Raw genomic sequence first — 24,756 nt, forward strand, 5'->3', positions numbered from 1 at the left:
GCTCACATGTGCCGTGTTGTTTGTAATCACTGGCAATGACGGCATGGCTTTGCTGCAATTTTGTGTGTATATGCTATGTATTATGTTTGTTTTTGAGTGTGTACACATCATAGTGAAAGACAGCTGCACCTTGCAGATAATAACCAGAGCCCGACGGTGTGTCAGTCCAGTGTTCGCTGTGTGTGAGGATTACGCAGCAAAAAGGCGTTAATGGTGCCACATGGTCGCAAGAACAGGAACACGAGGGTGACAACAGAAAACAATGAAATGACTGAATATTTGTTGGAAATGTGGAACAGCTGTGTGCACTGTACAAGGCCTGAAATACTGAAAAGTGCCTCCCTCTCCCTCTGAAGAAAAAACATCCCCCCCCAGCCCACATGTACCAAGGATGAGGTCAGTGCAGAAAACACTGCATATCTCTAAAAGCAGAAAACAAGGGGCTGACACAGGCATGATGCCCTGCTCTGTAATTATTGGCTCTTAGGTGTCATCCTGATGCACTGTGGATTGGTACACACCTACCCAACACTCAAAGAAGAAGAGTGATGGAGAGCAGTGGTCCATCACAGCTGAAAGCTTACAAAATCCTGGATATTAGCTTGGTGAGACAGAAGGAGAATCTATCTGGTATCTGAGAGAGCTATTCAAACAGAGAAACTGGGTGAGAGAGAGAGGCAGATAGTTGGTATAATTTCCTCACTCCCAATTCAAAACAGACGTGCCTGTGCTTGTTGTGTGTGGGATGCCTCTGCAGCCTTTCTCTCCCTCCGCCTTACTCCTACTCTCTCTCTCTAGGGGCGAGAGACAGTGGATGTCACTGGAATCAGATACTCACAGATTCAGGCCTCGCGCTGAACGTTTTGTACTCAAGCACAATTTTGGGACCAAAACTAAAGCTAACAAAGAGTGACATTTTTTAAGGTGCAAATGGAACCACCAATGTAGTTGGTATATTTAACTAAACTCACTATGATTTTGACAAAAAAAAAAAAAAAGGACAATTCAAGAAATTCAATTCCCAATTTACTTCTGGGGAAAAAAAACAAAACAAAAAAAACCACTTTTGTCCAGTGCTAATATCAAATCAAAGTGTGTGTTCAAGTTCAAGTGTGTTCTGCAATTACCTTTCTATATACTAGTTTTTATTATTAATGGCAGGGTCCATCAATCCTGCATTAGATTCAGATTGCATGTATGTATCCAATGCATGCATATATCAAAGCTGTTCCCTATTGTATTTCTCTAGTTTTCAAACAGATACACTAGTTGCTTTTCTGTTGTATTTTTGACAAAGTAGCTGCTCAGGGAGTTTTTGCTGCAGCAGTAAAACACATTTGTTGTTCCCACCAGTAACCATGGGTGTCAAATTCGACCAGGACTGAAATCCATATCCTAATCCACCCTCCATTACTTCAAATGTGTTCTTCATTGTGGTTGTTACTTCTGTCCTTATATACACAGAAACCAACGTGCACACCAAGAGAGACTGGCTTGATGAATAACATAACATCTATGGCCCAGCCAAGTGGACTCGAAGGGGGAAAAAAAATGTCATTTGTGTTGGCACTGCGAACGTCCCAATCCAGCTGGCGTGCACATGCTTGCAGATGGTTTCTGCTACAGCTAGAATCCCATCAAAGCGCACTTCGATACATCTCTGCTGCCATTTTCTGGTTCGCACTTGTCGGTTTTTAGGATACCACTGGAGCTTCTTGCAGTTTACTAAGTGCACTCACCCTGGACTGGCATATGTTGAAGGTCTTTAAGTGCTACCAAAGCACACAGACACAACCCTCTACACTGCGTTTGAATGTGTGTGTGTGTGTGTGTGTGTGTGTGTCTGTATCTGGAGAGGCCCTTGATGAGAAGAGCAGGCTGGAGTCACACTGGGTCTCCTGCTCTCTACTTATCCACCGCAAAGTAACCGAGGACAAGAAGTGGTCAAGCACATTGGTTTACACTCCTTACTAATGGCTTTTTTTACCGACACACACACACCTCTCATTAAAATGTTTAAAAGCTCTTTTTCTTGTTGTTCCACTGTCACATTTATTACCTTAGTCGTGCTGCTCATTTTGGCTCAAAAGGGTTATTCTTCCCAGACCTGGTTTAAAAAAAACATTCAAATCTATCTCTTTCAACAGGTGTCATTCTTACTGATAAGAACAAAACTTCCTCTCCTCCATCTACGAGCGCTACACCTGCAGGCACCGCAGACTCTTGGTTGCTGTTACTGATCAAGTGATGTTAAAAAAAAAAAAAAAAAGAAATGAAACCAAAAATCTGACAAGACAGGATTTATGTCAAATCAGAGACTTTAACTGATTCCTTCAGCTCAATATGTGATATATAGTCAACCAGGCCTCACAGGGACACACACCTCACTCACTCTTCTCACACAAACCCACCAGTAGGAATAAGACACATGTGGAGTGTATTAACGTACTGGATCTGTATCAGGAAAGTTCTGTCTTTTTAATGAAAGATACATGAGACGGCTGCTTTTAACCATTTCGCTTCTGCCTCAACTCAAATGTGAAACCTGACATTTAAAAAAAAAAAAAAAAAAAAAAGTATGAGCACACGCTTAATTTTGTAGTGTATGTGTCGTTTTTAGATAATAAGGCTGTGTAATGGCGATATATTTGAAATGACATTATTATTTTATGTCATTTATGTATCAGTTTTAAAGTATGTTCATATAACAATATAGCTGATTCAACAAAAATCACCGTAGTCGCTTTATCAGGATACTCCTTCAATTAGTGTATCAAAACATGACATTAGTCAGGTTTAAGTCAAGCATTAACACTTCTTCAACAACCATTGTCCGAAATGCATTAGCAGAGAAAAATATTGCATCTGGCAATCTAGATTTTAGGGCATGAGAAAATTTCCCCATGATAACAAGATGCAACAGGAGAACCCAAAAGTACCACCAGGTTATATTCTTCATCAGCACACAGAACCAGTTTCAATACAACAACCGTCTGAGTGTGCGACTGTTCAGAGCTCTGCAACTACACAGTGTAAACAGTGGAGGCTGCCAATGGCCATTTTTCCCAAATCAAGATTTCTGGTGACAATACTACAGTCAGACAGTGACAGTGAGTGAGTCATTTCTGTTTAACCAGCAAAACCTGAAAAAAAAAAAAAAAAAACACACAACAAAAAATGTTTGCATGTGAATCAATGAGTGTGTGTGCAGGTACAAACAAAGCCAGATACTGACTCTGCTCTTCCAGGAAAATAAAGTGCACTGTGATGAAAGCAGTGTTTTTATTCAACATCTTTTTAATGCTCAGTGTTATGGGGTAAGAAATGTTTTTTGACAGAGAGGTTCATACTGCAATGTGATAAAAAGTATTTGTTTCTGTTTCATAAAATAAAATGCTTTGCAGTCCAGGATGATTTACAGCCATCACTAGATAAACAAAATCAAAGTGTTTCACCATGCTACAAAAAGTCAAATTCAGTCCATCATAAGGTCTTTTCTGCATCACAGCAGCTGTAAAACTATGAAAATTTCCACTGCAATGTTATTAGTGATATGGCAAAAAATATTTTTGTTTCGGACCACTCTACACTGCATCACAGCAATAAAAAAAATAAAAAAAACAACCCAAAAACACCTAATGACACTCTTGAACCTCACATTCCTCTCTGTCCATCTTAATTAACAGCTGCACCATTATTTCTCGCTGCATGCCATTTTCCTCAAATCAAATGTTCCTGATCGAAATCTGCAAAGACTGGACTTTTCTGTACATTCCCTGGAGCGTGCAGGCAACGAAGCCATTAAAACGTCTGAAACAGACGGAGTTGATGTGCTGTAATTATGCTCCATTGTTGCGGCTGTTATGGCGTTATATGCAGGCACTTGTGAGTGCCACCTCTGCTGGAAGCCACAGACCGCTTTTCTTTCAGGATCAGTGGGCGTGTCCTTGCCGGGTTTTAGGTGGGCATCGGAGCATGACTAAAACCTCACGAGTATTTGGCCTGACGCCCCCTCTCACTGCCCCTCCTCAGTTTCTGCACTGCGATCCACACACTGCCAAGGTCACTGGATTAGCATGCATGAGAGAAAGCGCACAATATTCTCCCAACATAAACGAAACGTTAACGGGAAAGGACACTGTGTACACTGAGCATAGGCGGCATGCTCTGTAGCTCATTTTGATTTTCTTCTCTCCCAGCTGCCTGCTTGAACGTCTTAAAACTGAAAATGTTGCCTTCTCGTCCCAACGTTTCCTTTGATGTAGATACAATAGCCTACAAACAATATAAACCTTACATGTAAAAATGTGAAGCTTTTAAATATGTGTGGCCTCGGTTAAATAAAATGCTATCTCTCTTTCAGGTCACCTGTCACCAGGTCAAATATTTTATTAACAGAAATTAATCAAATATAAGATTCAAATCAAAATGACCTGCTATAAGGGACAGAGCTGACTCTTATTCTATGTGATCATCAAAGCTGTACTGATAACCACTTAATGAGGCAGTGCATATAGACAGTATTTTTTGTTCTGCAGGCTCCGTGCTTCAGCACATTCAGTTTAAAACAAAATAACAGACACTACACTGAACTGTCAAGTCTAAGCTTTAAATTGAGTGAGTTTACATCAGTGTAGAAAGAACCGTGTGGGAGATATAACCCTATTAATACATAGTGCCAAAAGTAATTGGAGAGATACACACAAAGTCAAACAAAATCATCATTATTATTAATATTGTGAGGAAAATATTCAAGATTGAAGTCTTTGACCCATAGACATCAGCAGACACTTTGGATCTTCTTCCCATAAATACTATAAACTAAACTACACTGGGGCCGATAGAGGTGATAGTTAAACCAAAGTGTTGTCTGCAGTCTGTATCTGTATAGTAAATATAAAGCCATCAGCTGGTTAGCTTAGCTTAGCATAAAGACTGGAATCATGGGGAAACTGAATTCTGTCTGAAGGTAACAAAATCTGCGTCCAGAAGTTTTTCACTTTGGGTTTTTATAGGAATTAAATTTTGTTAACTTCTGATAGGGCCCCCTGTTTTCTTTATGCTAAGCTAACAGGCTGCTGGCTGTAGCCTTCTATTGAAGAGACAGAAAAGTGTAGCATTGTTAATCTCGCCAAACTCTCTGTGATTAATACGTATAACTCTTTCTTTAAAAAGGAACCATATTCACAGCAACAACTGGGCGATATTTAGTACAGTTAATGAACTTGGTTCACAAAAAAAGCTTCAACCAAGGGAAAGACAAATAAATAAGTGGAATAAATCATCATCTTCGCACATCTCTGGAGAAACACACTAACATCCTGCCTGAGAAGTTTCTGATACATGCCGCATGCCTAACCAATGCTCACTGCTTCAGGTCCCATGATCCTTTGTGCTGCCTCTCTGCACAAGAGCCATAATGAAAACCAGACAAGCTCTCCCACTGCAGTGACCACAAAAACCTCCACTCACTACACATGAGAGATTAGCCTGCTCATTAGGACAGAAGGAAGGAGCAAGAGGAGAGGGAAGAAGGACAAAAAGAAAAGGGACGCCGTTCCAGGGAAAGGGTTGCGTAGAGGCAAGGGTCCTCTCTCGAGAAAACAGCCCGGGTCCCCCTTTTCTTACAGACCATACAAACCAGAGCGGGGGTTTAAAGGGGTGACCTGCTTTACATGTTTTGTATCAATGAAGCAGGTTGAATTGAAGCTAGTTTATATACAAAACGTTTAGCATGTGAGCGACGCTGCAGACCCTGTTTATGCAAAGCTGTGCTCTTAATGAATAGGTTACAATCAATGTCAGTGACGTTTAAATAAGATTTTCTACGCCATATTATCGGCTGAAAAGCATGTTGTCTCACACCAGTACTTATGCTCTCGATCTGAAAGAATCTCAGTCACTAACTGCTCATGTCAAAATACATGAAATTCAGATTATGAATGCTGAGTGGAGCAAAGCAAAGCAAGGGAGAAAAAATAAAAAGACACATCAGTCGTTTGCAAAACACTCAGCTGCTGGGAACCAGATTTGGGCCTATTTAATCCATTTAGTTCTTTCAGAAACAAGTTAAATGGCTCAAATATGTGAAAGGTTGTTCCTGGGTATGAGCGATGCCAATTTAAGATGGTGCATGTGAATTACAGCATGAGTTGGCAGAGGATTGAAGAAAGCAAGGATCGGATTGTTGTTTTCAAAGGGAGGAGCTTCAGATTCAGACAGGTAGTGTTTATAGGAGCCAACACACCCACACATCCATCTAAGCCTGTACTTTGGTTGCTGCCACACTGGAAAATTTGCTTGTCTGAGCAGTTCTGCAAGACAGACACAAGGACAGGAAAAAAAAAAAAAAAAAAACACACTGTAGAAAGCAGGAAGTTAATTTCATTTATCATGATGATGAATGGTCCTTTTCTAACAGCTACAACACAGGACATTAAAAAAGGTATTAAGTTACAATTGGTCAATTTCTCCTGTGTGCTACAGCCTAACAGAAACTCCTTCATTTTAGTCATAAACTCCCACAATGCATCAATTACTAAAAAAGCTGTCAGCTGAACAAACAGAGAGAAACAGTGCCATGTTTTTAAATCATGAAAGCTCAATCTGGAGCTATTATAATAAGAGAATCACTGCAGTGTGTGTGTGTGTGTGTGTGGGGGGGGGGGACTAATTACATGCAATATTGAAGTCAGGTGCAGAAAGGTCTTCCATTCAGTCAGTAGATTCACCAGGCAACACGTTAAGTTGATATTTGTGAGCTCAATTGTTGCACTCAGCCGAACCAAAATGTCAATTAGAAGCAAAAAGGGGAGGGAGAGCCACGTGATTCTGAAGGTATGAAGCGAGACTGCATGTGCCAAACAGCAGTTAGTGGACCCCAAATTGTTTTACTTTATTTGTTTTTCAGCCTGAAGAGTCGCATGTTATGCCATGCATTACTTCACCCTGTCAAGGCTCGGCGGGAAAAACAAAACCAACGCACACAGCAAACGTTGTGCAAAGTGACGTCTAATCTCAAAATAATTGCATGTATTTATGAGAAGTGGTGTTTGTAGTGCCGGTGTCTTCGAATTGGCATGTGTGCATCGGGGCCTTCAGGCACTTGTGGTCTCTATGAGTACACTGTTGAAATGGTTGCTTCACTACACACAGCTGTGTTTGTTGTGTTTGTTCGCCATTGACCTAAATTATGTTTTTAGACTTAGTTACAGTTGCTACACAAGCTTTCCACCATCGCACGGCACTACAACGTAGTCTACAGTGATAACGGTGGCAGATTTGAGATAGACGGGCTTAGACAATAGCAAGCTACTCAGTTCTAGCTGGTGACAGTCGATTTTTTCAGCTAAAACTGTTGTCGCAGATTTCTCAGCTGTAGCTAGCGTTAGTGTTACCTTCATGTGTTGGTTGAAACAAAGTCTTTGGTTGACTCTTTCTTTCTCCACACTGGCCCATAAAAAAAAAAATACACAAGCCTTGAAAAGCGATTATAAATGTGCAGTCTTTTAGCTACATCGTGCTAAAAGACACAGGCTAAAGCTACATGTCCCAGACCATCAATTATGTTTTTGAATACCACTTCGCTCGCCATGTTTCTAGCAATGCTTGCAATAATCGTAACAAAAGTAAGGCAATTATTCAGACTTACTGTATGGGAAACTGATGCGCGGAGTGACATCATCCTCAGTGGCGATCACTGATTGGAGGCAGCTGGCCAATAGCAGTGCAGCAGCTAGAAGACAGTGGACAGTCACAGCTAATGTCCACATGGTTGCTGGATCGTCTCAAACAGACATACACAAATGCGCCGCTTGTTTTTAAGATTCCTTGGTGTTCATTAAGCTGCTAGAGTCTGCAGAGCTTTATTTTCTCATTCTCATCGTCCTGCAGGCTGAGGGAGGAGTAAACGTGTCCTTAACTTGATTCTTGTACTCCCCGTGGTGCTTACACGCGGTTAGCAGACTCTTATCACAGAGATGAGGAATCCTTTCTGGATTAAAGGCTGCTTGTTTTCATCCACTCATAGTGCTCTTCGAAGGATCAGCGCTAAGCTCCAACCAGTGGCCATTTAGTGAAAGTCATTTTGGATTCTGTGGAGAGAAGAGAGAGAGAAGTTGTTTCTTTATGTTTGATCCAAGAACATGTTAAAAAAAAGATTAAACACAAGCTCCAACAACAGATCCATTTCCAACTTCTGACGCCATGACCAACAGCTACTAAAGCAAAAGAGCTGATACGTGTGGCTGTGGTTCATTCTGGGGGATGGTGGAGATTCTTCTGCAAAGGATGAATCAAAAATGCAAGAGTTGTGCTAATTATCAGTTCTGAGAGCAAACAACGGCATCACCCAAAAATGACCTGCCTCATCTAGAATAAGCATTTATGCTTTTTACCATTTACTCTGCCATCACACTGCCGAAGAAAAACTCAGCTAAACAGATCATTCAGACCGACAGTCATCTAACATCAACACATACATCATGTGGTAGCTTGAAGGGTTTTACGAACTTTAAAATTTGAGTGAATGTCTGATTTGCTGTTTGCACTGCAGCCCACAAGGTCTCTCTGTGAGATAGAACATCTGTTTGATTTTTTCTTAATCTCTGTATTTAATTATGCTGTCGTCAACAATCGGCAAGAGATCACGGGGAAGATAATATGGGTGCTTGGCTCTAATTTTGTGGCTATGCGGGGAAATAAATGAAAGAACAGTGACTCCCAAGACAACTCTATAATTTGTCTCGAAGAGGCACATTGAACACATTTGCTCCGACTTTTATTGGCTTCAGTGTGAGTGTGCAGATAAGGTGCTGCGATGTAGATGTTTTTCTTTAGTAGGGGGTCAGCTCTCTTGGAAAACACTTGAAAAAAAAGGTACCACTCCCACCTGTTTCATCCCTCTTTACTAAAACAAACACAGGACATAAGCTGTGTATCTTTTTTTAAACACCACAGTAAAAAATAAACCGAGAGATAGTGTCTTGGTAGTTCTTAAACCTGCAATAACTACGTTTCTGGCCATTTGTTGCCAACAAGCTGTAAACACAACACTGACACTGACCTATTAAACTGATATGGCGACATTGTTAGCAAACACCTGCCCATGCATGCAGCTGATTCGGAGCTACATTAGCATTTATATGGACTTATGTTTATGGCCACCTGCAAATTTGTGTCAATATCCACTTCTTTCACCTCTTTTGTGGTCTCCACCAACACCTGAGAGGAGTATCTGGCACTTAAGATGTGAAATGTCTCACGTTCATCAGCTAGTTGCTAACTGTGTCCATCCACTGAGCAGACGGTTTTTAGGGGCTTTCCCTCTGAAAACAATGGTATGAGACTGTTGAGTTACACATGGGCCATAAAACAAAAATTAATTTGTTACAAGTGGGCCTTTTCATTTGATCCAGTGCTGATATAAAAATACTGATTGTAGCTGCTAAAACAGACCTGCTAGCGGCTCTGTGAGGCTGCTCTTTGGCGCAAAAGTGCTTATATCAAGTGCGAGCACACATGCTAATACAGTCGCAATGCTGATGTGTTACAGGCATAATGTTTACCACGTTCACCATGTCAGTTTCAGCATGTTTGCTTGCTCAACTTTCCAGATAAGAAGTTTTCTCCAGAAACAACAACAACAACAACAACAACAACAACAACATCAATGTTACAGTGTTACGAGAATCCCAATAAAAGCAAAGACACATCAGTTCGGTAAACACCCAAAGCCTGCTCCTCCAATATAACACAACTCACTACTCCTTATTTGCTTCATAGCGCTGGATGCTTCCCACAAGCTCCCACATACGTGATGACGTTTACAAAGTAAACACTGGAGAGCACATGGAGTCTCTGGTTGAGAGCTTGCATCACTGCAACAACTCCCACAGGACCTCTTTCAAATATTTACGGTAGCTCATAAATCCAGCAACAGCACAAGAGAGAGCACGTCTGGTGAGACAGGGCCCTGCTGGGGAACCGTTTTCAACTTCTGGTCAATCTGGACGAACTACAACAGTATGCAGGATAAACAGATTTACAACCCCGTCTCTGACTGGGTAGCTGGCTAACAGACCTTCAGACTGGCAGCAGACTGACTGGCAGGCTACCCTCCTCGCACAATAACTGGGGAACAGGCATTTTTGTAGGCAGGTGGAAGGTTATCCGTCTCACCTTTACCATGGCAACACAGACTGCATGAGTTTGACTGAATTAAACATTAGCCACCCCTTTTTCCTCTTATCTCTGCATCTGTGTCACACTGTCACACCCTTGTCTCTGACCGTTCTCTGGGTCTCAAGCAGTGAACCAATATGTCTGTCACTCTTCGCTTCACTACCAGCCTGCTTTGGCTCCCGCTGTTCCAGTGAAGCTAGCTGAGTCACAGGAGGCTGAAATATCCACCCATGTTCCTGTAACATCTTCCTCCTCCTCCTGCTCTGCTGGTCCCTCTCATGCCTGCTGAGACTGCAACAACAAGCATGGCAGCCCTGCCTGTGTCGCGCACCTCAAGTCTCCATGTTCCCAGGGCATATCCTTATGTAATTCCAGAGGCCTTTAAAATTTTAATGAAAAGAGAGGGGTGCTGTTGGGGAGGGTTTTCCGGCTCTGAGGAATCAGGAAACTTTTTGACTGATTCCAGAGGGCAGTAATGCATAAAGAAATATCTTAACACTCTTGCATTGTCCTCAAAAAAGTTGTTAGTGCAAAAAAAATTACTTTAGTCACTATACACAACTATGTTGTCCTGGTAAGAGTTGTGTAAAAGGCCTGAATAAGTACCAATTATACTGTATCAAAGTGGCTGTTTTGAAGTAACTAGTCATAAATCATGACTACAGACACCAAGTACAGCACCTCCTCAGTAAAACCTTTTCAACATAGCCTCAAACTAAGTGTTAGAAATGTCTGATAAATCCTAGTCCCTGTAGTTACATGTATGCCTTGTGGCCCCTTCTATCCGAACACTTATCTCAGCCGCCAACAAAAGTTGGTGTGCTCTGTCATAAATGATGATAATATGTCAATATGAAGAGGCCCCTGCAGCAGATGGAAATTTAAGGTATCTGGGGAATGCAAAGTACAGGATGACTCAGGGGCGTGAGGCCTAAAATGTTCATATAACTGAGGCCAGCACCTGAGGATGACAAGATGAATGTTCCCAAATCCAGTGGCAGATTCAGGCTGTTCAGGCTTAGCAAGGGCACCCTGGGCAATTAAACTGATGTAATACTACACTCATCCTGTTTTCTTCTACATATTCTTTACATCACAAGTACATGCAATTAAGTCTAATTAATCATGTAGTGTCTTAATCCATTCCGAGGAACAATGAAGCATTGATCTGAAAAAAAAAGTATTAAATATTAATAAGTATTAAATCATATTTGACAGCAAGTACTCGACCAAAGAAAGTGATATTATTAGAAGCAACAGTTACAGGACTTATAGGATTAGAGCTCTATTCTGCTGGAGCTGTTATAGTACAGGCGACCCACTATGCTCAGTGCCACAGGACCCATCTGCTCGTCCAGGAGAGGGTCTGCCGCTCCTTGTATCGTGAAGGGTGAATCTGGTGCCATATTGCTTAAGGCTACAGATTCATTAACCTTTCAAACCTCCCCCGAGGCTCCCTATTAATACCTGCATCTGTTGAGAGAGAGAAAGGATGTGACAGACATATTGGGCGATGCAGTCCTGCCAGGTCACGGCAAGTTCACTGGATAGGGAGCAACTTGAATGCCAAACATTTGGCTAGCTTTGTATAACGACTGGGCTTTGTGCTCGACGACCAGTTCCCAATAACTCATCTCTGCAAAGTGACTTGTCTCTCATTTAGTCTTTGGCACGGACCGAGGCACTTATGGAGATAATCAGCGGCCAGCCAGGACCCTGTGATGAGAGCACTATTGCAGAGCTTGACATGAGGCTAGGTTAGGCCGCCATCAAATCCATTAACAGTATCATGAGTACATCTTAGTCCAAAGTGAAAGGGAATTATGAAAGCATTTGCATTTAATTGTGCGGCTGCAATCAAATTTGAAGCCGTCTCTCACTTTTGCCAGGTTTAAAGGTGACTTTGTGAGGTCACATCCAAAAGTCATAAGTAACTGCTCCCAATAGCATAAAAAAAGAGACACCAGGAGGTTTAATCGTTTTTTTCATAGGGTCAGATAACTGCTCTTGTCTTGGAATAATGTTAAAGTTGACTTTTTTCTATGTGCAACCCTAAAAACAACATGGCCCCTTGGGTGTAGATTACTATTCAGAAAGATTTATGGAGCCATTATGTTGGGCAGAAAAGACCTCAGTATGTGACTGACAAGGCAGAGACTCCATGCTGTGTCTGTCATTATAATTCACGCTTATAGCAGTCTGCTTAGCTGAGTCGGCAGTGCACTGGTTTAAATTGAAGCTGGGGGATGAGAGGAGGAGGCAATAAGCCCCCTGCCCCTCAAAAAAAAAAAAAAATTCAATAACAATGTTAAACTACCATTATCTTTTATCTAAAGTATCATGTTTATAACTAACTTCACAATTAAGAGCTCCTGTTCAGGGTTTACATGAAGTCTTAACATAATAAGTAATTTCTCATTACATATCACTCATAGAAAAAAAAAAAAAATTAGATGACTAATTAGTCAACATCATAAGCAGTTAGTTTCTTGCTACATAATTTCCTTACTCAGACACATCTTCTATATCTAACAAATGTAAAAGTAGAAAATGAGACAATATGGTTCAACATTAAGCCAGCCTAGTGTTTAAGTATAGAGGTATTGACTGTATTGATTAGCCCCTGTGGCTAAACGCACCAGCACTTCCAAAGTCCTGTCTTCACAGGGAAGATGGAAATTTCAAACACCCTCCAACTCTGAACAAAACTAGGTGCTGTAGTTTACCGGTGCTTAATAGCAGCAAGTCAGTTAACTACAAAGCATTTAAACAACTGTGGATTTAACTGGAGTCATTCTCCTCTAGTAGATGCCTTTCATACACCTTTAGCTCCTGTGCTAAGCTAACTAGCACATCGACTAGCACCAGTCTGTCTACTGACCACACAGAAAACTCTCCTGCAAACTGGTAAAAACAGCATCAGCATCTACATCATATACACATGTGCAACGGTTAAACTGGACAATACAGTGTAACAGCACACGTAGGCCAACAATACTACACCATACATATTCCTGCATTTTTTGCCTTTCATGCCAGCAAAGTACTTTTTCTCCAGCTCTTAAAGACAATTTCGTCCATCTGATAAATAACTAATAAACAGGCAAGGTTTGTAAACCATCTTTAAACTTCTTGAATCTTAAGTGGAGTCCTCAGTCAGGGGTGAAAGGTGAAGTACAGTTTTACAATGTCCATGAGGCGCCACACTATGTAAGGTACTTTGTGTGAACATGGGATACCACATCTACTCTTGTCCAGCCCATCTGGGAATGAGACTGGGGAAGTAAAGAGGAAGGCTTCAGCTGAGCAGACTGTTCCCAGCACCAAGGAAGCAGTCTCCTAAATAAATCACGACTGGGATAAAAATAAACCGTAATCCCCCCCCACCACCACCACCCCCGCCACACTACCAGCAGTCAGGGCAGCAGCATTGTTTCCTAAGCCAGCAGAGCTCATAGTAAATTCATCATCACAGTGACTCGGTGAGTTTACACAACGTCAATGCATGAATCAGCATGTCTGGATGAGGAAGCTCAGTGATAAAGATATTAAACAAAGATGAGGAGTAATGACTTCACCACAAACTACAAGATATACTAGCCAATCAGACGAGGCCCTCCATCCACCATGACTTCCAGTACCCTTTTCACCAATAATACATGCGTAGTACATGACCTGCATTTAACCCAGGTCACTGTATCAATCTACTGTCGTCATTCCAAAAGACACTGAACAACAAGTAAACAGGTTTGTGAAATTTAAAAACAGGAAGTCTCCACTAAGATATGGTTGAAATCTCAAGTACATCTACAGTGGCGCTGAAATGGCTAATTGCTTTCTCAGGAATGTATACCAGCTTATGGGTGATACATCGATCTCCAGGATATCCTCACAGAGACCTTCTGGTAGTTTCTAATATGGGCCCCCTCCTTATAACTCAGAACAAGCTGGACACAATGCAGGGCCTGGAAAACATCTTTCATCAAGATATTGTTCTGTTTTTGCTTCTTTGAGGAAATTCGATTAAATGTAAATATTTTAACAGAGATTTTTTTAAATGTCAACAGAAGTAAAGCAGTCAACAGGACATCAACAACTATTAAAACTGAGCAAAAGCAGCTCCTTTACTGCTTTCCCTTTTTCTCCTAAGTTACAATTTGGAAGAACACACACACACACACACACACACACACACACACACACACACACACACACACACACACACACACACACACACACACACACACACACACACACACACACACACACACACAGGAAAATGTTCTTATATTGTGTCTTCCATCATCATTTCTACCCTGCAGGTAACATGATTTTCTCTTGGCTCTGAAACCAAGCGAGGCCTCTGTGTCCGTACACTACAGAAGAGATTCTAACCTGGGATAAAATAAAAAACCTTTATGCACGCTCCAACTTTTAGGTCTATAATATGAAACAGCTTCACAATGAAGGCAAAGTTCCTCTGAAGGAAACAAATTTGTACAAACGGCACCAAAGAACTGATCTGACCACTGATCAGTCACCACAGATTTAACATATCCTTCTCCACCTCCTCCATGCAAATGTGTGTCTCTAAATGTTAGAAAGAAGCATGTGTCACAAAGACTGTGAAGATAGATGAGAACTGCACTTCTGAATGTTTTCTAGTTGTAGTATAGTGTCCAAAAAGGTTGAACTCTTAAGGACGAGGGACAGAAACACCCCATCACTATGTCAGTGGGCATTATTTCCCGGACACAACAGGGTGTGTCATCCTGTGAAAGTCTCTGAGAATCAAAACCAGCAGCCTTACTGAATAATTTATTTTCATGTGATCCCAGAGTGATAATATGAGGATATGAACCTTTCCTGCATGTCTTATTAATTATTCACAGAATCATTGTTGTATTGACGACTGGCTGTTATGCATCCTGCTATGGTATGTCCCCGAAGCCCTTGCACACACAATGATGATGATTTTCAAACAATAAAAACTGAAGATATAACAAAAATTAAGAGTTTACTAAAAAGAAATGTCACCTACTAGCAGACTAAAGGCCCAGATATCCAGGTCATAACCCAGTCACCTCAAAAATACTCACTCACTGAGGATTCAAACCGCCATCGATCCTTGTTCAGTAAAAACGAGTGTATTTACTGAACTAGACAGCACTCAGTTATGGCCTGTGCTGCCACAGCTGCACAAAACTCTGTTAAATCAGATATTTCAAAAAGAGAAAATGTGAAGAATTTGTTAATTTGCTTCAGCAAACATTAGACCAATAATACCAATAAATACCAACCCTATCACTTTACATTTACATGCACACAAATAACATGATTACTGTGAGATGAAACAGATGAATCTAATAATCTGACGATGGCGTTTATTTGGTTCTAACAGAAACCTAGCTTCCTGATCTGACATGATACTTGACACATAGACAATATTCAGGAGGCATTCTGTGGCTTCAGTTTAATAGTAAATACCTTTCACTGATGAAAGTTCAGAGCAGCTTAATGAAAACTTTGTTACTTGTGGCTTAATGTGAAAGCCATTTTGCTAAAACAATATACCCTAAAAATGAGTTACTGGTTATTACTCATATGAAAGATAAATGAGTTAATCACCTGGATATCATATGTAAAATGAGTAAAATAATCTGGATTTGGTGAGCCAAAGAATCGCACTATTTCTTCGTCTGCTCATTATCAAGTTATTAGAGTGCATATAAACACTCTCACCAGCTTATCCCCTTTTTTGCATCAAGCATCCTTTTCACATGTTAATCAGGTACAAGGCTGGGCACTGAATATGCCCCAATTGGCTTTGCATGACCCTAAGCTACAAGACAGATCTGTGTTAATTGTTTAACTACAGTACGTGCACTGTTTCCATGATCCTGTCATGTCCGTGTCTTGCAGTCAAAAGTCGTCATTAAAATCCAGTGATGAACTGATGACTTTACATCCCTCTGTGGCATCTTTCAGGTTAGGGACCGGACTTGTCTCTCTGTGCCATCTATCCCAACACACTATACCCACACTGTGTTGAAACAAAGACCAAAGAGTGAGATGTGACACTTTTAAGTGCGATCCTAAGCTCGAGTAGGCTCCGAGGAATAGTCAGACTCCCCTCTACATTAGTGTACATACTGCTCAGCTTCACCATGCAGGAAGGAGCAATTATCATTTCAAACGAATGAGTGAAGGAGAACTGGCAGAGGAGATAAGTGCTTAAAAGAGAGTTGGGGGTCACCCTATTCCCTCTGATACAGGCTTGCCCTTGCCACAAATTATTCAAGCCTGACGGGGAACAGTGGGAGAGCAGTTCTTGAAAAATTTGCAAAGCGTCAATAATGAGTTGTGCATGTCAGTTAAAGCATAAGTGTGATAGGAGGCATAATTTCTCAGACTTCCACTTGATCACAACCCAGTTAGAGAAACTACGGGAACCCTTGGAGATGTGCGAGCCACTCCTCAGGAAATCACTTTACTGGATTTAAAATGATTGCTATGAGACTACAAACTTACTGGAAAATAGATTACACTAATCTCCTTTTGTTTATTATGTGCTTCTGGGTTAAAAAAACAAAACAAAAAAAAAAACTCTCTACACTTTTAACCTAATGACCCATTTAGACTAATGAAGTGCGCTGACCAATCAGGCTACTTCATGATTAAAGCCAAACATTATTTTGCCTCGGGTAGGAACATCACAACAAGGAGAGACAAGAGGAATTTAAATTTCTGCAGCCTGACAGAATGCAACTTAATGATTGTCCAAAGACGTCAGCAGTGAGGCAAAAAAAGTCTTTTCATTAATTTCCCTGCCACTCTGGTCTCATTGTGACTATCTAGCCCAGATATATAGAGAACACTGTTGCTATCAAAGCTGCAAAAGGCCACAACACACAATATCTCATTCATCTGCGGGGTTGATGATGATTGTGATGTCAGTCAAAAGTGTGAATAAACTCTGTGGCGTGACAAAGGAGAGCCAAAGATTTACAGTCATGTAATCACACAATAGAGACCTTTGTGAGGTCTGGACCGCGCTGTGTTAGCATCACAGTTCATCTGCTAATTACAACATCTAATCCACAGACTTGGCTATCCATAGTGGGTTATTCATCTCATGACTTAAACATCGAGTTCGGGGGAGCAGGAGTAATCCCTGCAGTTAAACCGATGTGAGGACTCATTTCTTTACACGATTTGACAAGCTGGGCAATAGGATTTAAAAGCGTATCAGATGACGATATTTTGTTTCTGGCCTCGGTTTCACCTTGTCAGACCCCTCGCTGCAATCACTTCAGCGCGTTCAGGTACGAATGCCGACAGTGCCACAAGCCTTGACCACAGATCTGTTCACATTACTCATCCCAAGTGGAAACATGACACAGTTTGTCTGAGTCGTTTGTCAGGTTTGCCGCTGTAAGGTAGGCGGCGGTTTACTCTCAGCAAACATGTTGACTTCAAAAAAAAGGTACGGCTGAGGAGCTTCTGCTTTGTTTACTGTCAGGTAGAGGCTCCGTCTTTGTCTCTGCAAGCAGTCGCCACCAATAAAGGAAGTAATAAGTCAACAGTGTGGGCCCTCCTGGCAACAGTCCCACTGATAACAGCTGATACATGGGGCAGATAAGGAAAGGGGTCAAAATGAATTAATTCAACTATAACAGTTAAGTGGGGAAATAATTGGAAATGATTAGAAAGACTGCTGATATTATGATGAATTGATTTTTAAACTTAAACAGAAGAAAAATGTGCCTATTTTTAAGTAAGGGACCGTTTACAAATTATTTGAATGGGGAGGAGGGCTGAATCTTTTAGTTGGAAAAAAAAGTACCTTCAGCCAAGCTACTAAAAACAGATGCATAAATCAATACATGCATGAAGCTTGTATTGACACACAAAATGAAGTAAAAATACTTTATTAATAGCATCTTCTCTTTTCTATTCTGAGCAATTCTGCACTCATACTTTCACCTTTGGCCACATGTAAAGTCAGATAATATGGTCCTTCTTGGTAGTTTCCATGTAAATACTGAATCTCAGGAAGATAAGTGTATCCATATCAACTCAACTGAAATATAAGATATGGTTATCAGTGGATTCACCAGGAAAAAAACATTACAGGCAAACAGAAGGTCTGTTTTCCATTACAAAGTCACTGTTTATCTTTTTCTCTACATTTCTTTCAAAACAAAAGAAGGAAAAAAAGAGAAGACAATAATTTCTCTCTGGAGAAGAACATGTTATATAATATATTTCCATCCCGAGGCAGCCACCTCAGTCAGGCTCCATGCAGTGAGCACTTTTGAAAAACTTATACACTCGTCAGACAGAAGCAGCATTTTCAACCTGTTAACTTGGCTCTGTCATTGTCCAGCTTTATTATGGGTGTGTGAACATGCTTTTCTATAACAATTATAAGATTACTATAGAAATATTACAGCACTAATCTGAGTTTATAGTAGCTATTCTGGTCCTCTCAGACATTACTTTTCTGCTTGACCGTAGAATTTTGCAATAAACTTTAGATACAGACATGTTGAACCCCCAGTGTAAATAGTACAGAAACCACATTTATTTAATGTAAAGTATACTGTCTGTATATTCTCTGTAAATTTTCCTAACAGCATTTTACAAACATAGTTGACGAATTACAGAGTATGAATATTAGGACTGGTGTAATTCTGTGATATGTATGGACCTGCGGGCACAGATTCAGGTCCTGTGTGAACAGTGATGACCAAGCATGGCCAGGCAGTCTGGTATGAACGATTCAAATGCATGTGGAACAGATGTTTTCACCCCTACAAACAGATTTGTTTGTGAAAGTAATGCCAGAGTGGGAAGCAACAGGACAGGGAAGAAAAGTCAATTTAGGAAAAATGAATTTCAGGCTTATCAGCATGGCCTCAGAGCAACATCACCTGCATCCAGAGCACTCCTTTGGCCCAACATCTATACCCCTGCAGGGCCTGGCCAGCCTTCCTACTGGACCTGCAGGTCATACTGAATATGAATGGCCTTACAACTGGCAGACAAAGCCATGCATAGACCAAGCAGAGACAGTCAGAGAACAGGGGTTCCTGCCAGGTTTTAGTGAATGCAAATGTGAACCATTAAACCTTATCGCCCATGTGTAAAAAGCAACGTGTGACTTTTCACAGTAAAGGTTGCATTAACGCTACAAGAATTCTTGCAGGTTTCTCAAACTGACGTGTCTTTCCTGCCAAATGTTCCAGCTGCAGAAAACCTCCAAGAAAACAAAATCTTCATGGGATACATTAATTCTTTTTTTTTTTTTTTTTTGGGATGGATAATGAACCATTTTTGAACTCATGTACGCAAACTCAACTCAGCTGATGAAAAGACAGCAATGCTGGCTTCATGCCCACCCCGTCCCTGGGTGTGATCTGGCTTCAGCCCAGCGAAATGACTGTTTTCCCACACCTCAACACTGAGGCTGCACGGGGACTCTGGATATGCAAGTTCCCATCAGTTTACACTGATCACTTCCAGTCCCTCTGGACACTATATGAGATATCACTAACCTTTTGGGAGCTAAAAGCATCAGCGTCTCCCCTCCCCAGCTTCCACTTCCCTTAGACCTCTTTTACCGCAACCACTCCACATGCTGACCATTCCTCTGAAGTTGTTACAGTGGGTGGAGTGTTGGGTGGAGTCTGTGTGTTTGTTTTGAGTGTTTGAATGTGTGTGTGACTGTGTGGGTGGGGGTCTGTGAGTGCATATGTGTGTGTGTGCTTCAGAGAAAAAAGACACAGAGGATGGGGGGGGGGGGGGGCACAAGATGCTTTTACAAGTGCTTCTGGAGAAGAAGTTTGTGCAGCTTTGTTTACAGAAAGAGAGCCTAAGATTATCAGTGTTATTAGAGTTATTGATACAGTAATCACACACTGGTAAGGGGAGGAGAAGAACAGCAGAGGCCTGGAGGGGGGAAGACGGCTCCACTGGCCCTTTACAGTCTGATTCCAACAAAGCATATCAGCACCATCTAAACACTGAACTAAGCTTTGGCTCCCACAAGCTTTCTAACCTCCAGATTTGGTCCATCACTTCAGGATAAAGTACAAACTTTATAAGCACTCCCTGTGACCTAAGAAAAGGGTGCTCTATCCTGTCAAACTGTGTTTGTTCAGTAGAAATGCAGGCTGATATCGGAGGTATGTCAACACATTCTACAGCAGGCCATCAGAGATAAGAGGGAAGGGGAATAACAGGAAACAACATAAAGCCAGTTGGGCACAATCAATTCCAAAAGGCTACACATGGTGTTAACTGACCTGCATCATTAATCAGGACTAAGCAGCAGCAAATTTACCAACGTTTCCAAAGTCTGGTGGAAATACAGCATGGCCAGAGCAACAGAACTGTGTCTGTTGTGTTGTTTCTTTGGGTTGGATGTAAATAGCAGCTGTTTACCCACATGGGTAGACTGAAAACCGAGGGGCCAGACCATCCGGCTGTCTCCTCACCTCCACATACTGCTTTTACAACAACGCATTTCAGCTTCACTGCTGAAGCTGAAATGTTATTGGCTTCATTTCAGATTTACGCAGTAGAAATACAGGATTTTGATCAGGAGCGAACAGGCGACATGTGCACAAGACCCTCATCATCATCATCATCATCATCATCCCTGGTGGAAAGGACATGCAAGCAGCTCCACCGTGAGCTACACCACAAGCTTTAGCCTACAGAAGAATACATTCAAAGTGTGGTTTAGTATTGACTGCACCACCAATCAAAGCCATTTCACAGAAATCCTTCATTTGCGCTTTAAAGATCCCGTTTTAGAACAACTGCCTCAGCTTGCGCCGGACCAAGGAGGTGCACACAGAATTATTCCTCTAATAATAACAACACTACGGCGCGACATTTCTAAAAAATAACACCACATTTGAAATATATTCCGCCTCTACACTCCTCCTCGTCGTGAAGGTGTTTAACCTGAGAGCTACAGAAGAGCGAGCAGGCACAAAAGGACCTTACCATCCTGGAGCCGCAGCGCAAAAAAAAAAAAAAAAAAACAGAGAAGAAGAGAAAAACTCGAGTCACACACACTCAGGTCGTCTCAGTCGCTGGAAACCAAAACTGTCGAAAAATAAACCAAAAAAACAAACAAACATTTAAATCCGTAAAGTGCACTTAAGAATTGTTTGTCAGACAGTCCTTTAGTGAGACCGAGAAGTCCATCCTCCGTGCGCCTCCAGACGAGCCTCCTGTGCTGCACACTGAGGGGCTGGCCGCTTCCAAGCCTCCAAACTTTAGCTCCTCCCTCAGCACATGCTGCTGCCTGCAGCCGGAGCCCGTGCGTGAGGAGCCTGCTGCGCGCTTCGGTCACTTCATCCATCACTTCAATTAAGCGGGGGCAAGACAATGGAGTCCAAGTTACAGTTTTTCATGTCCAGTTTTCAGGTCTCTTTCTGAGAAAATGGTCCCAAATTTTGCCTGCCAGTGTTCGTGAGTCACACAAAAGGTGGCCAAAGTACAACAATATGCTCATCGTTGACAGAAAAGATGCATAAATATAACTCGTGTGTTATATAGCAAAGAGCCCTAAACCCTTTGGCGACATTTGTGAGACATGCGGGGACTAAAAGTAAGTGGATTCTCTTTTGTTTGCTTGTTTTTGTTTTTCATTTATTTATGGCAGTATAGATGTTTTACACCATAATCACCCCCAAATTGCTGTTGGGCCACAGGCAGTTACATGTCCCACCACAATAAAAGCCTGAAGCAACCTGTGAGTGGTCATAAACTATGCAAAAGATGTTTTCATGGGCAGAAAAAAACGGATACACACAATTTGCGCAGATATAGAGTATGTTGTTAATAATGTATAGGTGTAATGGTTTGAGCCATACATTTAAGAGGGTCTTCAAAACTCATCTCTTTGACACATACAAACAGAGAAGAGAAGAGAGGAGACTCAAATCTTTTGACAGTGACAGATTTTTCTGCAGAGAGAAAGTTTCTTGCTTCCTCTTCCCCTCTCTTCTCAGGGCTCCCCTGCAGCCGTCAGACAATGAATGACAACTCAGTGTCCCCACCACAAAGAGAATTACAGGGGATTATGTACAAAGGCAAAGACCTGAACATAACCAGACTCAACCATTCATGTAATCGCTTTTTCCCCTTTAACAAGGAAAAAGGTAGCGTGGGCTTCTGTCGTCGTATTTGGTCTGTCAGAACGACAGTCAGTGTGGCTGCCCCCTCTGCTCCACTCTGGATGTCCAAACAAAATTATCATAATTTTTTCTCAACAAGGAGGGACACAAATTAAGCTCTCATGCATAACACAAAGCCACTCTTCACACCCCGAGGGGAGAAGATAGCATTAATAATTAGTCTCTGGCTTCTGGCTTTCAGTGACATGCGACAATGTGTGAATTTGTCAGATATTTTGATGGTTAACACCAAGAAATGTGATGACAGTCGCCGAACCCGGCACAGAGTGCTTGCGGCTGCTTCCTGATAGCCTGGCCTGAAGGAGCCCTGACGCTTTTCTCTGGAAATGTTGTCACTCTCCGACTGGTTCTGCGTGACTGTACCTCAGATAAAACAAAGGCCAATGCCTCCACCCCCCACTGGAGAAATGTGTGACAGGTGGGGGTTAAACTTATGACAGATTCTCTCCCTGACTTTTTGTCCCCGTCTTTCTTTTGTTTCGACTATATGCGTGTCTCTCTCTCTCTATTATATGTTCTCTGATAGACAGACGCCAAGTCAAAGTTGCTCTCCTTTATCTGCCGAGCCTGCAGTAATCCCTCAAATTCAATCAAGGATTACTTCTGAGAAGATTAAAATCGTCCAACTTATGCAAAAGTCAGGCTTGTAACAACAGGGGGCTGGCGGACCTCTCAGCAATACGAATTCCTCTCAAGATGGGAAAAATACTTTTCTCTTTGCAGTGATTTATGGCAAGAAAAGCTACAGAACAAAATGTGACTGAGTTTTCCAAAAACAAATGGATTAAAGAAAATATAAATGCAAAGTAGCCTTTACCTCACACTGAAAACCCCCCCCAAAACAATTCAAGTGCCAAGCACTCAAACTGAAGATGCAACAAGATGCTGAGTAGCTCTGCAGCTTTGGGTGAAGCACTTTGCTAAGAATTACATGACCTCCTGGAAGCGACCATGACCAGTGGTTTATTTAGAGCTTTTTTACACTTTAAAGAATCAAGGCAGTTTCTGATGGTTGCATTTCACAAATGCTCAGTTGTTGACCACATCACCCTTAATCTGCCGCTGCGCTTCAATAATATCCCCCCGTCCTGGCACGCGAAGGCACTGGGGAGAATACAGCAGCCATTCATATTAAGGTCGTGGCCACCCACGGAGCTTTTATTGGGGTTAAGTATATGACAGACTCTTTCGGTAATACACAACACCAGATTTGGAGACTTGCCTAAATGCTTTGTGGATTTACCCACCCAACAAAATCCCTAAGTAGTAGCAACACAAAGAAGAGCCAATATGTCAATGGGATAAACAAATTTTTTTTTTTCTCAATTGTCAAATGGCCTTCAAGGTTACACTGAGTTTGGCAGTCATCTTGTGTGAATTGCTTACTATGTGTATAGGCAAGAAAAAACTTCCACAAGTAAAAGAAGATTGAAAGGTTTTCAAAATCGCTAACGGTGTCGCCTTATGGGTGGCATTGTCGGTCAGCTGGTAGGTCCACAACTTTGGTGAGGACTGAAATATCTTAACAATTATTGCTACATTCATGGTCCCCAGAGGACGAATCCTGCTGACTTTTACTCTACAGCCACAGGTCAAAATGTGCCCAATATGTTTTTGATTTATGAACAAATACCTGCAAAACTGATGATATTTCTATCAGCTGTAATTAGTGTTTAGTGCCAAATGGAAGAGGGAATGAAATGAGTTGTTGACATGTAACAAGGTCAAAGTCATGACTCCTGCAGCACAAGGTGTGCTCCCCCCTGACCGGTAAGCTCCACCCCTGCAGGATGTGATGAAGTCAGAGCAGCCCACTGCAGGTGCCTCCTGCGCAGCGAACAACACCATGACTCATCTCCGCATCCTCACCTTGTCCCGCTCCGGCAGTCCCAAAAATGTCTCCACATCTCACTCACTCTCTCTCTCTCTCTCTCTCTCGCTCTCTCTACACAGGAGACCTCCTCTCTTCACACTGATGATTCATGACTATTCAACTGATGCAGCACTCCAGTCTGAAAGTTTCCCATCTGCCTCCTCTATAAATGATCCTGAGTCAGGTTGTTTTGACAAGCTGGTCATATATCATGGATAGTAATGACTTGCTGTTTTGATACCTTTGAATCAAACTGTAATTGTGCACCATATGTCTTCCGCACATTTGGGTAACTGACATAAACTAATGTTTTTATGACAAGTCGATAATCAGAGTAAATATTTCAGTAACTTTTATGTACACGCAAAACCATCATCATCCTTTGCTGCATGTTTGCTGTATTCTCAAGGTAAAGCAGATCTTCTGTCCGCATATACGTGCCATCAAAATTCACATTGAAATCAAAATTATACATAGAAACTG

General features: G+C 41.6%; 1 protein-coding gene across 2 annotated transcripts in view; it reads right to left on the reverse strand.

The window, feature by feature from the left end:
* Window positions 1-24,756, reverse strand: part of sema4bb (sema domain, immunoglobulin domain (Ig), transmembrane domain (TM) and short cytoplasmic domain, (semaphorin) 4Bb) — a 55,572-nt gene that overhangs the window by 26,204 nt on the left and 4,612 nt on the right. The window contains exons 1-2 of one of the 2 annotated variants that reach the window (XM_071488743.1): window positions 21,202-21,436; window positions 7,652-8,093 (exon numbers count right to left, since the gene is read on the reverse strand). In XM_071488743.1, the coding sequence (XP_071344844.1) occupies window positions 7,652-7,772 (121 nt within the window). In that variant the 5' untranslated portion in view covers window positions 7,773-8,093; window positions 21,202-21,436. Of the gene's footprint in view, window positions 1-7,651; window positions 8,094-21,201; window positions 21,437-24,756 lie in introns of those variants that run through there. The other variant, XM_071488744.1, reaches the window with a different exon arrangement.

Source organism: Trachinotus anak, unplaced genomic scaffold (genome assembly GCF_046630095.1).
Source record: "Trachinotus anak isolate AG129_WGS33_773 ecotype Australia unplaced genomic scaffold, CSIRO_AGI_Tana_v1 ptg000011l, whole genome shotgun sequence".
NCBI classification, from domain to species: Eukaryota; Metazoa; Chordata; class Actinopteri; order Carangiformes; family Carangidae; genus Trachinotus; species Trachinotus anak.